The sequence below is a fragment of the Asterias amurensis genome, chromosome 22, assembly GCF_032118995.1.
Source record: "Asterias amurensis chromosome 22, ASM3211899v1".
In the NCBI taxonomy this organism is placed as follows: Eukaryota; Metazoa; Echinodermata; class Asteroidea; order Forcipulatida; family Asteriidae; genus Asterias; species Asterias amurensis.
In genome coordinates, this window is record NC_092669.1 from 9,365,671 (window position 1) to 9,378,996 (window position 13,326).

The window sequence follows — 13,326 nt, forward strand, 5'->3', positions numbered from 1 at the left end:
TTGACGGAGAAAGACGTGTTGTTAGTCTGTATGTCTGTGTGTGTGTGTGAGAGAGGAGCAAAGTTGTTGGTAACAACTAACAAAGCAAAGGCATGATACAGCAGGTTTTTTTTGCTCTTCGCATTTGTTTGAAGAGTCAGCCACAAACCAGAATTGTGCCAGCCCGACAAAATCCAGTATCGAAAGAAGAAACCAGTTGCCCTGGCTCAGCCATTTGCACTGACCCAGGCAGTTGCCCTGGGTCAGCCAGTTGCACAGGCCAAGCCAGCTGCCCCGGCACAGCCAGTTGCCCTGGCCCAGCCAGCTGATTAGTGACACCACATGGCAGTGTGTGGAGCAATCAAGTGCCCCCTAGGAGGAAGAGCCCACTCTGCAAATATAATCAACAAGAGGTAGGGCCCCAGAAATGTGGACAGGGATTCTTGGCAGAATTTGGAACTGTTCCTGCCAGTGGCAATGCTGCAACTTATCCTGGACCACACCAATGCATTTTCTATAACCAAGCAAGGACGACCGTGGCAGAACATCGCCATGATGGAGCTTTGCTCAACCATCGGGCTACTGTTCTTTCTCGGCCTTACGAAGTCAGGCCACGAAAGGGTCCAATCATTCTGGACGCCTGGCCCCTTTGCACGCCCTCTTTGCCAGTCCACGATGTTCGGCACACGATTCAGGGATATATTGTTAATGTTGCGTTTTGATGACATGGCAAGTCGTGTGCAACGAAAGTTTATCGACAAGTTTGCCCCGATCCGAGAAGTGTTTGAGTCGTTTGCCGCTTCCTGTCGCCGATATTTTAGCCCCAGCAAGTCTCCACCGTACATGAGCAGCTCGTTGCTTTTCGTGGGAGATGCTCTTAGTCCAGCAGTACATGCAAGCAAAACCGGCGAAGTACGGGCTCAAATTTGGGCCTATGTGGACAGTGACGCCTATTTGAGACTTTAAGATAGACGGAATTGGAATCTTTCAACAAATCTTACAGAAAGATAACTTCAATCTACAGAATATCATAGACCAGCATGGGAATCCGTCAAGGACCAGAGTATATGCATTCACAACACAGCTGGTGAGTTCTACACGCTTTATCTTAGAATCTTTCAAACTTACTGATGTACAAATTTTGGTGTGCTTAATTTTTCAACCCTATGTGACAAGTACATGTAATCAACCCCTGGTATTGTCAATACTTTTATAATTTACTCAGCTCGCACTTTTATTTGAGTTTCTCAAAAAAAAAAGTTTGAGTGGAATTTATCGAGGAGAAAAAAATATATTGTTGAATATCTAATAATAATATTGATAATAAAGTAAAAATAATAACGTCGGCGGCTTTTAGTTTGTTTGATTTCTTTGTCAGTCCACTATAAGCTTGCTACCTGTATGGTATAAAAGTCTAACAAGACAGCACAACCAATCAGTTGTATCAACTACCTCCAGCTATCAAGTGTTTCCCATTTCAAGATTCAAGATTCAAGACATCATGGAGTATCCCTGCGTGTTCTGCACCAAGTCTGTGCGAAGAAACCAGAAGGCACTTTAATGCAACTGCTGCAACAGATGGCAGCATCTGGCCTGAGAGACTGGGTTTTCTGCCGAGGACTACGAACGTTTCCTGGATGAATCTTCGGAGCTCGGATCGTGGCATTGTGAACTGTGTTCAATTTCTATTACTGATTTCCCAATTCCAGTTGGTACACAGTCTGGGTCCAACGGTAGAATGACAACATTAGACAAGTATGTACAACAAATGAACCAACTGCTCCAGGCAATGACAGCACAGTTTGCTAAATAGAAGCGAGGGTCATTTTAAATGGGACTGCCCGAAGGAGGGAAACAAAAAACCATCAGAAGCTCAAAATGTGAACCAGGAAAGAGCTGGATCCAAGAACCAAGGGTTAGGACAAAACTCCTAAGAGCCCGGTCCAAGGACTGGGGGTCAGCTCTGAAGGAAGGGTCCATACAGAAGACGACAACCGAGGACCTCCTGGAGTAAGAGTCAGAATACACAGAGTCTTCCTGGGGTCTTTTTGATACATGTATATCTTGATGTATTGACTTGCTTTTTAAGGTATCTCTTTTATCTATGTGTATCTACGTGTACGCTCGTTTGCCTTTTATAATTGTTCAGTGATTTGTATTATCTTTTGTGCTTTTTTATATGCCCTCTCTTGCCTTAATGTATTTTGTGGATTTACATTAGTCAACGTCAACATTACATCCCACCAAATCAGGGATGTCCACCTGTTCAGTGGATCAAGGAAACATGGACCCAGGATCAAGGATTGGGTGAGGGACATCCGTTATCTGCTACAAGTGAAAGGCCCGCAGCCGGAACACGCTAAGTTTACAGAAGTTGTCCGTCACACCAAGGGTGACGCCAAGATGTTGTTTTGAGTCTCGAGAGTCGAGGGCTAATAACAATAATAATAATAATACAAATTTATACCGCGCTTAATACTATGTTTCTAAGCGCATGGTGCTGGTGTCCTGGTGAAGACTAGTAAACCAGGGCAACAGCATCAAAATACAAAGAACAATATACATGAATAATAAAAAAATAAAAAAAAAAAAAAAAAAAAAAGTAAACCAGGGCAACAGCACCAAAATACAAAGAATAATTACATGAATAAAAAATAAATAAAAAAAGTATGGCGAAGGAGGCCTTCAGCGAGCTACTAGAAGAATTTGGAGATGGATGTCAGTGACGACCCCTATATCAGTCTTCTTCGCTAGGAGGCAGAGCTAAGAAGTAAACTCAGAGCGAAAGATGAGATAATAAAGCAACTCAGATGGCGGCCAGCTACAAATTGGAACTGTGCTGAACTTGAGCAAGTTTTTATATTATGTATAATATTGTCCCCACTTTACAGTATTAGTGTCAACTACAAGATATCAGGTCAGTTTGTTTACCACGAAGAGCTTGACAGTGACATCACCCTAGAAGATGATGATATGTGGGAGCCAGTTATATCTTGTTGAAAAAGGGTGAGGAATTATTTTTGTTCTTGTAAATTATAATGCTAATGAGAGGAGCCGTTTGGATAAAATGTTCACATATCAGTGTATGTTTTTTAAAAGTGTACTTTAAATTGTGTTCTTGTTAAAGGTTATGAAAATTAACTACTTTGATTGGTGTTATTAAATAGCTAGATATTAATAAACAACAAATCCGATTTTTAAATATTTTTTTACGCCCTCCCTTGTATTTTTTATTAAATTAAATTGAACTAATATGTAGCGCTTCTGGAACGCCCACTAAAAATAGACCGTAGCTCATGAATAAGTGACGTCATCGCCGTGACGTCACTTGGGGAACGAAGAGCAACCACCGGTCCACACTCGACCTTCGCGTTGTGCACCCACGCTGACTCGACTCTACTCTACACAGCAATTGCGCAATCAACGACGTACAGAAAAATTATCAACAAAATGGATTCCGACAGCGAAGTTTCCAGCGATTTATTTTCTGAATCATCGGGATCATCATCGGGCGATGATATCACTGAAGAGGAAGTAGGAGAAGTCTGGGGAGTCGGTGCTATGCAGCCGTACATGTACGAGCCAGAACGTGGCTCCGATAGCGACAGTGATAATGATGTTCCCCCGGCAGTGTGGGACGACGACGACGACATCGAAAACAGACTGGGAAACTTCCAATGGTGTGTATATTGTATTTTGTTTTAGCGCTAAATTTAAACTTTTGCTACGAATTATACTGATTTTATAAGATAAGAAGGATTGAAAACACATATACCAGAACAAAACCTGGCAGCTGTTACACAATCATATCGCAACTGGTTAAGGGCATAGCAACCCACTTGGATTGGACTGACAACAACACGGTACGGTGGCATCTCGTTCATGTCGCCTTCATAATTTATACAAAGCTAATATTTACTCGTGGGGATTTTCATGGAAATTGGCAAACTTTAGGAAGACAGTTCGTTTCTATATTTATAATATATTTTCTTTTCCTGGGGGTGGGACGTGTCTCTTTATAAAGTTTATATTTTGGAAAGCTGACCAAGACCTATTTTTGTGTTGTATTATAAACTTCTCCCCTGGTTTCCTTCTTCACTTCATACATTATAATGTTATTTCTTTCCAAACCGTCAATATTTTGGCATACCAGACCTTTTGGTCAATTCAAATGACGAAACAGTACATTTTGACTGTTGTTCATAAGACAAAATCTCTAATAATCCTTTTCGGTAGCATTTATTTTTGCACAGACCAAAAAGCACTTGATGGAATAGACCAAGATAAACCTATTAAATAATAATTTATTTCAATCAATATCAACAGGTGCCTGTGTGGATGCTGTGTGGCAATGCCAACAGTCAAGGAGAGCATTTGCTGCAAGGAGGTCGAAAGGGTTGTTGCCAAGATGGATGAATTTGTCTTGGATATCGATTGTATAACCGAGCACCCAGGTTTTTCGGCAGTATGCCTTAATTTATGGGTTTTGGAAACCGCATTATGGGAATACAATCGGGCCTATACTCCACCGGAGTTGAGCTATTTTGGTGTCGCTGTTTATTCTTTTAGGTTTCGATAAATGACAATGTGTGACTTTCTTGATTCTAATTATTGTGCTGTATTTTATCTTATTTATTATGTATAATGCTGTATTTATTTAACTCTAACGTCTCTGAAATTATAAAAAAGATACATCTTCCCTGTTCAAATTGTGCTAATTCAGTCTTCCATTTTTTTTTTTTTACTTGTAGAAAAAGCTGTGAAGGACTTGATGTTGTATCTCAAGGCGAGGAAGTCCATGGTCAAGGCCACTCGGATGAGGAAGAAACTTCAGAGAGTGAGGACACACACGACGTAAAATTCTCACATTCAGGACTCCACCGTCTTACCATGGATCCAGCAGGATCGGAGACCACAGCCCTCTACATGTATGTCATCACAGAAACAAGGTTGCGCGATTTGGTACTGGAGGCACGATCATTATGTTCAAGATGCAGTCGGCCATTAGAAGTTGGTGTTGTTGCCTCAGGGTCATCTGCTCACATAACTTGGGCGAGTAATTTCTCGTAATGAGTACTTGAAAGACTACACAAAGAAGCGACTGAAAGACTCCCAAGCAATGAGGCTGATCAAAGTGAACTGGTTCAGATAAAAGCTGAACTGCAAAACCTAAGGACTGTGAATGAACTCCTTAAACAGAAAATGAAGGACGCCGGTAAAAAATACAACTGGAAGGAAACTACTGTGCAAGAGCTGTACTGCTTCATTGCAGTTATCATTTTCATGGGCTTGGTGACGGTTCCCACATTCATGACATTGCAAGAATACTGGTCGGAAGAGGGATTTTTTGGGCAGCCTTTTGCCAAACGCATCATGTCCCGGTACAGGTTTATGCCAATACTTTGGAACCTCCGTCTAAGTGATCCCGATGAAGATGAAGCCAACCAGCGACTAAAGACCATCAATGACCCCAACTGTGACCGGCTTTTCAAAACTAAACCACTCTACAATGAAATTTGTCTAGCATGCAAAGCTTTTTATGCCCCTAACATCAACATTTTCATTGATGAGCCTATAGTAGCTTCCAAAGCCCGCATCGGCATCAAACAGTATATAAAGGACAAACCCACAAAATGGGGATACAAACTCTTTGTCATTTGTGATTCCAAAACTGGTTACACCTGTGACTTTATTATACATGCTGGCAAGAGTGAGCGTGTCACAGATAATGGGCTCACGTATCATGATGTCATGCAGCTGATGGACCCCTACTTGGGGAAGGGTTACAAGTTATTTGTAGATAACTTCTACACTAGCCCTACAATGTTTCCCAATCTGTTCGCCCAGAACACCCTAGCATGTAGGACAGTGCGGGAAAACTGCAGGGGCTTCCCAAAGACCAAGGAGAATGGTATCCCGAGAAATGCAACACGTGGTACCATTCAATGGATAAGGGACAGGGAGGTACTCTTTGTGAAGTGGAAGGACACGAGGGAGGTTACCATGCTGTCCATGATTCACTCTGTATGTGGCAATGACACTGTCCAAAGAAAGGCCAAAAATCAAGCCACTGGGTCATTTCAGAAAGAGTCAATGTTCCAATACATTGAAGCTCCAGGTGTAAAAGATTATAACCAACCGATGGGCGGTGTCGATTTATCGGACCAACTTGTCCAACTGTTTTCTAAATTTGGTAAATCACTTTTAAGTTCTAACAACTATAGACATTAAATTGCTCGCACCCAACAGAAACAATAATCTTAGAAATACTAACAAACTTTGCCCAATCAGGTGTAGAACTAACCGGTACAAAAACAGCCCAGTTCCTTCCCTAACCACCCTTCTCAACAGTTGAATTTTTAACTTCTTGTTTTTTTGTGGAGCTGGAATCCAATTTGTAGTTTGTTGTCAATAATTATTGTACATTAATCTTTTAAACAATTTTGCTGTAAACACTTCCCATTTTAATGTTTTTATAATGTTTTTTCTTGTTGTGTATCTTTTAAACTCATTCAGCCCTCGGGCTGCGATGTTTGACTTTTTAATAATCCAATAATAAAATATAAAAATAAAATAAAAATTATAACGTGTTGCACAAAACCAGAAACTCTGTTTTTCCACTTCATAGACATTGCTATTATCAACTCATACATAATGCATAGCGAAATGAACAGCGCCTTGGGATTGCCTCTGTTGACTCAGAAGAACTTTCGAAAACAGCTCATCTACGACCTTGTTGGTGACGATCTCAACACGCGACCCGATGAACCCCTTCCCACTGTTCATTTCCCTGAAGAAATTCAGCTCACTGTTACCACTACCACCACAAAGTGCAGAAAACCATGTGGAAATGTTCATCCTGTGATGTTGCATTGTGCATCATTCCGACAAGAAACTGTTTCAATACATAGCATGAACTGTAGCGGATAACTCTGATAAGGCTACCATTCCGACTTGTTCACTAATATTTTAGTTACAGTTTTCACTTTTACCTTTCAACCGATTGACCACTACACTCTGTGAATATGCAATTAAAATGTTTAGTATTCAGTGCAACCCACTTCTCTTCCCCAGTGATATTACAATTCGACCAAATATCACTGCGATTCACTGAACAGGCTGTCTGTGACTCTCATTGTTTTTTATATTTCCCAATATAAATATTCCTTATTGTTATAATAATAAGGAATTATAATTATTGCTCCTGCACTTGTTACATAATTGCAGTTTACGTGGTCATTGGATTGGTTTATATGTTTCTTCCTGCGATTTAAGTTCCACAAAGTACTATAATATTTACCCTTCCTGTGATTTGAGTTCCACAAAGTATCTCAATAAGAGTTCCTAAAGCCTTGGGTAAAGAACGAGCTTGTGTGACCAAAGAAAAGATATACGGATGGCTTAACAAAATGGAAGGTGGCGATGTTGACGGCGGCAACCTTAACATCTGCAACAATCCTAAGAGGGTATTCAATGCTGACGAAAGCGGGTTTCCACTTGCGGGAAAGACGGAAAAGGTGTTGGCCCCACGTTGAGCTAAAGACATATATCAGCAGACGTAATCCGATAAAACCCAGATAACCGTCATGGCATGTGCCAACGCAGCAGGCTTTTATCTACCACCAATGATGATTTTTCCAGGGGTTAGGTTTAACTACAACTCAGTGGCAGGAGCACCTGAGGGCACCTTCTTTGGAAGAAGTTCAAATGGTTGGATAGATTCAAAAGTGTGTTATGAATGGGTCGCAAATCAGTTCCTTCCAACAATAAAGTCAAGATTAATTCATCTCCCTGTTATTCTCTTTGTCGATGGACATAGCACTCACGTCAGCCTGCAGACGGCTATGTTTTGCAGAGATTGACATCATCCTCTAGAGGGCGCTATTCAAAAAAAGACAAGAAAAAGAGCCTGTTGACCCAGCCAGCTCTTCTTCCAGTTCAGAATCTGATATAGGAATCGATGATGAATCAGATAAATCGGATGCACAGAAGACATGGACATCATTCAGGGGGACTTTGTTGTGGTGAAGGTTATAAAATTAGGCCAGTTCTTTTTCAGCAATAGTTTGTTATTTTTATTTATTATGATTTTTATTTATGGAATTTACTTGCAGCTCTACACTACAATGAAAATGCAGAACGAAGACAATGCAAGACGAAGAAGATACAGCAGTTGCAGGTTTGGTGTCAAGGTTTGCAAAAGTAACCCAACCTGTTGGCAGACTGCAGCCAACACTAGGCCAAGAGGAAGGAAGGAAGTCAAGCAACATGTCCCCTAAAAACATACTAAGAGAAAAACAGCTTTTTGATGCTACTGTATATAATGTGCTTTAAAGTTCTTAAAATGTTTTAACAGCCATTATTTTGCAGTTAAATTATGGTCGAGTATAAAATAACTGCAATAAACGTTATTATACCAACAGTCAATGTTACCAGTACTTGAACATCTGATTTTCCATTTTTGTCAACTGATTTTATAGTAGCTTCTGTTGTTTACAATATATAGTGGATCTATTTATCCCAAAGAGGACAGAATGGCTAAACTTACCCTGTTGTTAGGGTAAATTGAGCCATTTGACTTCTTTTTTACGTCGGCCCATACAGACACTACAGATTGACGCATGTACAATGTACATGTACATGTACACGTAGGTTATGAGTTGGTCTATAAGACAGTTATTGTTCATGCATATTTACTACAGTATATCTACTATCATGTTAAGTTTACCAAAAATTTGCTCAACTATATCTGTCTTCATATCATATTCATCCTCCTTAACTACATTTCAGCCTTTCCACCGTACCGTTTTCCAGTTTGGAAAAGCTGACTGGGACGGTTTTCGATCTTTCATTGCTGATGTACCATGGTCAACAGTTCTACAACTTGGTTCTGATTTGGCAGCAGTTGAGTTTTCCGAATGGATTAACCTCGGTATGGAGATTGACATCCCGTCACGTACCTACCAGATCAAGGCTAAAGGTTCATGACCCCTGAACTGTCTATAAGACAGATATATTAACTAGTATATTTACTATCATGTTAAGTTTACCCAAAATTTGCTCAACTTACCCCGCTCTCCCCACTACCTACATTATGAAGCACTTGATATATAACCATTTACTGATGGTGAATGTATCAGTAACTTGCAGGTTTTCTTATTGGTATTTGACAGTGGGTAATCTGCAGGGACAACAGCAGCATTCTGAAAGTTATATGGAAACATAGGACAACTACGGAGTCACCTTCAAATGGATACACCATTGCTTGCGATGACTGCCACAGCCAGCAGTACTGTCAGGAAAGCTGTAGCAGACAGTCCGTCACTAAGAAGTGCTGTCCTTAATTACACCAGCCCAATACTCCACAAGATGAAACATACCGTCCTAAAAACCAAAAGTATACAATCTAAAGATGTGTTAGGTTGGTTGTGTGTGAAAATCTCTGAAAAGGGTGTTAACACCGGGAGGGTGATAGTCTACTGCCAAAGTAGAAAAACATGCAGTGAGCTCTTCTCCATGTTTAAGTGCCATGTTCCTGCAGATAATCATGCATATTTTAACATGTATCACACAATCAAAGAAAATTGGTGCTACCAAAACACCAACTAAACCAAACAATGTTATTTCATCGCTACCATCTGACAGCAGTGGTCGGCATATTACGGAAGATGATAGATCTGCAAGTATTGAAGAGCAATAGAGGAAACTCATGAAGAAAATCAAAGCTGAGAAGAAGAACCTTCCTGCTCCAAGTTCTTGACTATTTCTGCAGAAGCTTCTGGAGAACTCTGTCTTATTGTAGGTAAAAATATTGAGCATTTGTTGGTTGTCGACCACAAGAAAAATCTTGATAAGGGGAGGAGTAACCGCTATCATCTCTCAGAAAGAAGGACCTTTGAAGACAGTTTACAGATTAAACAATGAAGACGAAGATGAACTTAACAAAATACAATCTCCGGTCAGATTTAAAGAAGAACGATCTATAACCATTCATGGGGAAATAAAGTAATAAACACAAACAAATTTGTGTACTTATGTGCAAAGGTTTAACTGCAAGTTGTCCAGGCCGGTTGCGTCTGGCAACTTGCATACAGAAAATTTATTTTTGTACCACTTTGTGCTATACCTTTGCACAGAACAAAACTCTGACAACATGTGCCTCTTTGGAGACTCGGACAAAGGTTAATCATAGGTGTTGTGCATGCCAAATTTATGACTTCATAATTTTGGATTATCCTTTCAGAATACCACAACATCAAAGGCTCCAAAAGCCATGAAGCAGAGAACGAAGACTGCACAAAAGAAGATTGCTGAAAGGGCCGCTCAGGAAATGATGGTGGATGAGTTGTTAAGGGAACAGTTTCCTATAGAAGAAGTTCCAGGTCCTTCAACATCAACGGCAGTAAGCAGAACTGAAATGTCATTGTCGGCAGTTTATGGGTACCATATAAACACATTATTAGATTTAGATGGCAAAGACAAGTTGCGCGACACATGGGAACCTCACACAGGAAGAAAGAAATAATGCTCTCCAGGAAACTCCAGACGAACAGATTGTTATCAACCTAGAGCTTAGAAGTACATATGTATGCTCAGAGCAAAAGATGAGATAATAAAGCAATTCAGACGGCGGCTAGCTACAATTTGTAACTGCGCGTAACTTGAGCAACTGCTCTCGGCTCCATTAACCAGGCAGTTGATGGAGGTTTTATCTTCTTGTGCTGGGGCTACAGTCAATACCCCAGTGGCAGCCACTGCTCTAGCACCTGCAGGAGAACCCTGTCTTACTTGTAGGTTTGTAGGTAAAAACATCAAGCATTTGTTTGTTGTCAACCACAAGAAAATGTTGATAAGAGGACGAGTAACCGATATCAGCTCAGACCCTTTGAAGACGGTTTGCAGATTAAACAATGAAGATGAAGATGATCTTAAAAACAATCTTTGGTCAGATTTAAAATAGAACGATATAATCATTCATGGGGAAATAAAGTAATAAATACAAATTACAAAATTTGTGTACTAACATGTACGTGCAAAGGTTTAACTGCAAGAGGTTCATGTTGATTGTTGATTTACACCCATGATGGGTCTTTTCAGAGAGATTCCGAAGAGTACAAGACGTTTTTGGCCATGGTTGTAAAATCCTCTGCAAAGCAGCATCTCAACCCTAATCCCCAGTCCCAGCCACCACCAGAGGAAACTTAAGACAGGTGACGATAAGGTGCAAGTGCTGCATACTTCTACTAAAGAGCTTAGATGGTATGCTTCTAGAGCCCCATAACATGGGTATACTATTACAATGTTGTATGAGGAGCCTACTTGGTTTGAAATGGTGCATCATACTCATAGAATAAAAAACAAATTAAAGAGCCAATAAAGGATGATCTCAATATTTCAACTATTACCTTTTTATGGCCAAATAGACATGGTAGATACCGGTTAATAACAATTTTACTCTCAAAGTTTGCATAGTAACGAATAACTCGAGTAAAAAATGCACCCGGCTGCGCAGCTTTTTCAACCGAGAGTCAAAAACGGCTTATCTATTAAAATGACCTCTTGACGCCAGTGACGATATTCTCCTAATTGGGTGTGAACGCAGTTCTCCAGCTTTGGCAAACTGAGTGCGCTATTTTCCACACCAAATAGCCGCCACTGACGTCATTATTCCTTTGTCACGCAGGTTTGTTTGACCCCGCGTTTTTCAGAAATTTTGCTAGAAGCGTTCTGTAGAAAAAACATTTTTACCATGTTTTAACGCGAGGTAAGAGACTCCTTATATTTTTATTATGTTTTCTATGGACTCTAGCTATTAGAAAACTGTAATATCTATATATTTGAGATCCTTTATTGGCTGTTTTCTACACCTATGGCAGAGAAAATTATGAAGAGAAAATTATGAACCATACAGGCAGCCTTTATAATGCGGCAATTGATCTGCTATCTGAAGGAAAGAGGTATTTCAACGTTCAAGGAAGATCAAGGAAACCAGACTCCAACTTGCTAAAATGGCCGTGAGTTCTGGCATTCCTCTGATCACGACTGTCGCGCAAGACAAGATGAGAGTGGACGAGGAAAAGACGAAGATACTTGAATTAGAGGATGGTTTGATAAAACTCCCAGATCTTAAAAATATATAGACATTTTTCACTCTGCAGCCATTTTGGACCAATCGGGAAAATATAGCACAATTCTCACTACACAGGTACTAGACTACAAGTAAAGGTACCTGACTCAATGCTCTACCATCCTCCACTACTCCAAAGGTAAAACAAGATGCTGTCACCTTCAGGTCTTTGTCTTTATCAAACTTGAATCCCCGATTCTGATGGTCAACCCATTTTGGATAGTACATGGACCAGGAAGGATGTCAAAATGTTATCACCATCTATGCAGACATCCTTGGTTAAGGGCTTCAATTTGTAGGATTTGAATGGCTTCCATTTGGTCATCAACCAATATGCACCAAAGATGCTCTCGTATTCGTATGAAGGCGTGTTATGCAGGTGAGCAAATCGATTGATATGAAATTCTTTCATGTGGTCTGTGTACCCATTGCATGCACAGCTCAGATCTGAAGTGAGTGGTTTGTATAAAGTGGTGGCCTGGTGGAAGCACTCCCCCAGTGCAGTATCTGTTATATTGTTTCAATGAACACCCATTAATTCAGAATGCATGTACATGTATATCATGTTTTTTCAGACTCTATTTGGCCGCACTGCATTTCAATGAAAATGCCGACAGGGAGCAGGCCTTGGACAGAGAGGGAAATCCTGCTTTCAGCATCTGTTTTCCCAGAGCAAAGCAAACCACAGGCGGTTACACTGTCAGAAAGGTGTTGATAAAGGCCTCTCACAGTAAGTACAAGCACAATACTGGAGCAAAGTAATTTTGTCAAATTAATTTTGGTACCAGAATAATTTGAAGTGTCAATTACTGTAGAAGTAACTTGATGTTCAAACATGTGGGCACATTTCTGGTTTGTCACATCCAAACTTTTGGACCATTTGTTTAAAGAATGATTATATTTTTAATTACTTGCATACTTAATACAGTAATTAATTTATTACTTTGATTTCCCTATACTATTGTTATTTTTGGGGGGTGGGGTGTTCAAATTTGAACATTGATCACAACCATCTAGTCTTCTAAAGTTACTGTCCATTTAAATTTATTGTCAATGACAATTGGAAGGGCATATTAAATTATGAAAGTTAATAAGTTGATGGGACAAATTCTCTTGAGAGACAGTTGAGCACAATAGATGTTTTGTCCGTGCAGTACTTGTACATGTATTTCAATTGCTTTCTAGATTTCAACAAGAAAATCCTTGACAAGGTGCTGAAG

The 13,326-nt window shown here is 40.1% G+C and overlaps 1 protein-coding gene across 1 annotated transcript; it reads left to right on the plus strand.

The window, feature by feature from the left end:
- Window positions 1-2,596: 2,596 nt before the first annotated feature.
- LOC139953561 (piggyBac transposable element-derived protein 4-like) lies at window positions 2,597-6,113 on the plus strand. The gene is given in 2 exon segments (XM_071953004.1): window positions 2,597-6,060; window positions 6,063-6,113. Coding segments are annotated over 2 exon segments (930 nt in total). The 5' UTR covers window positions 2,597-5,181.
- The last annotated feature ends 7,213 nt before the right edge of the window (window positions 6,114-13,326 follow it).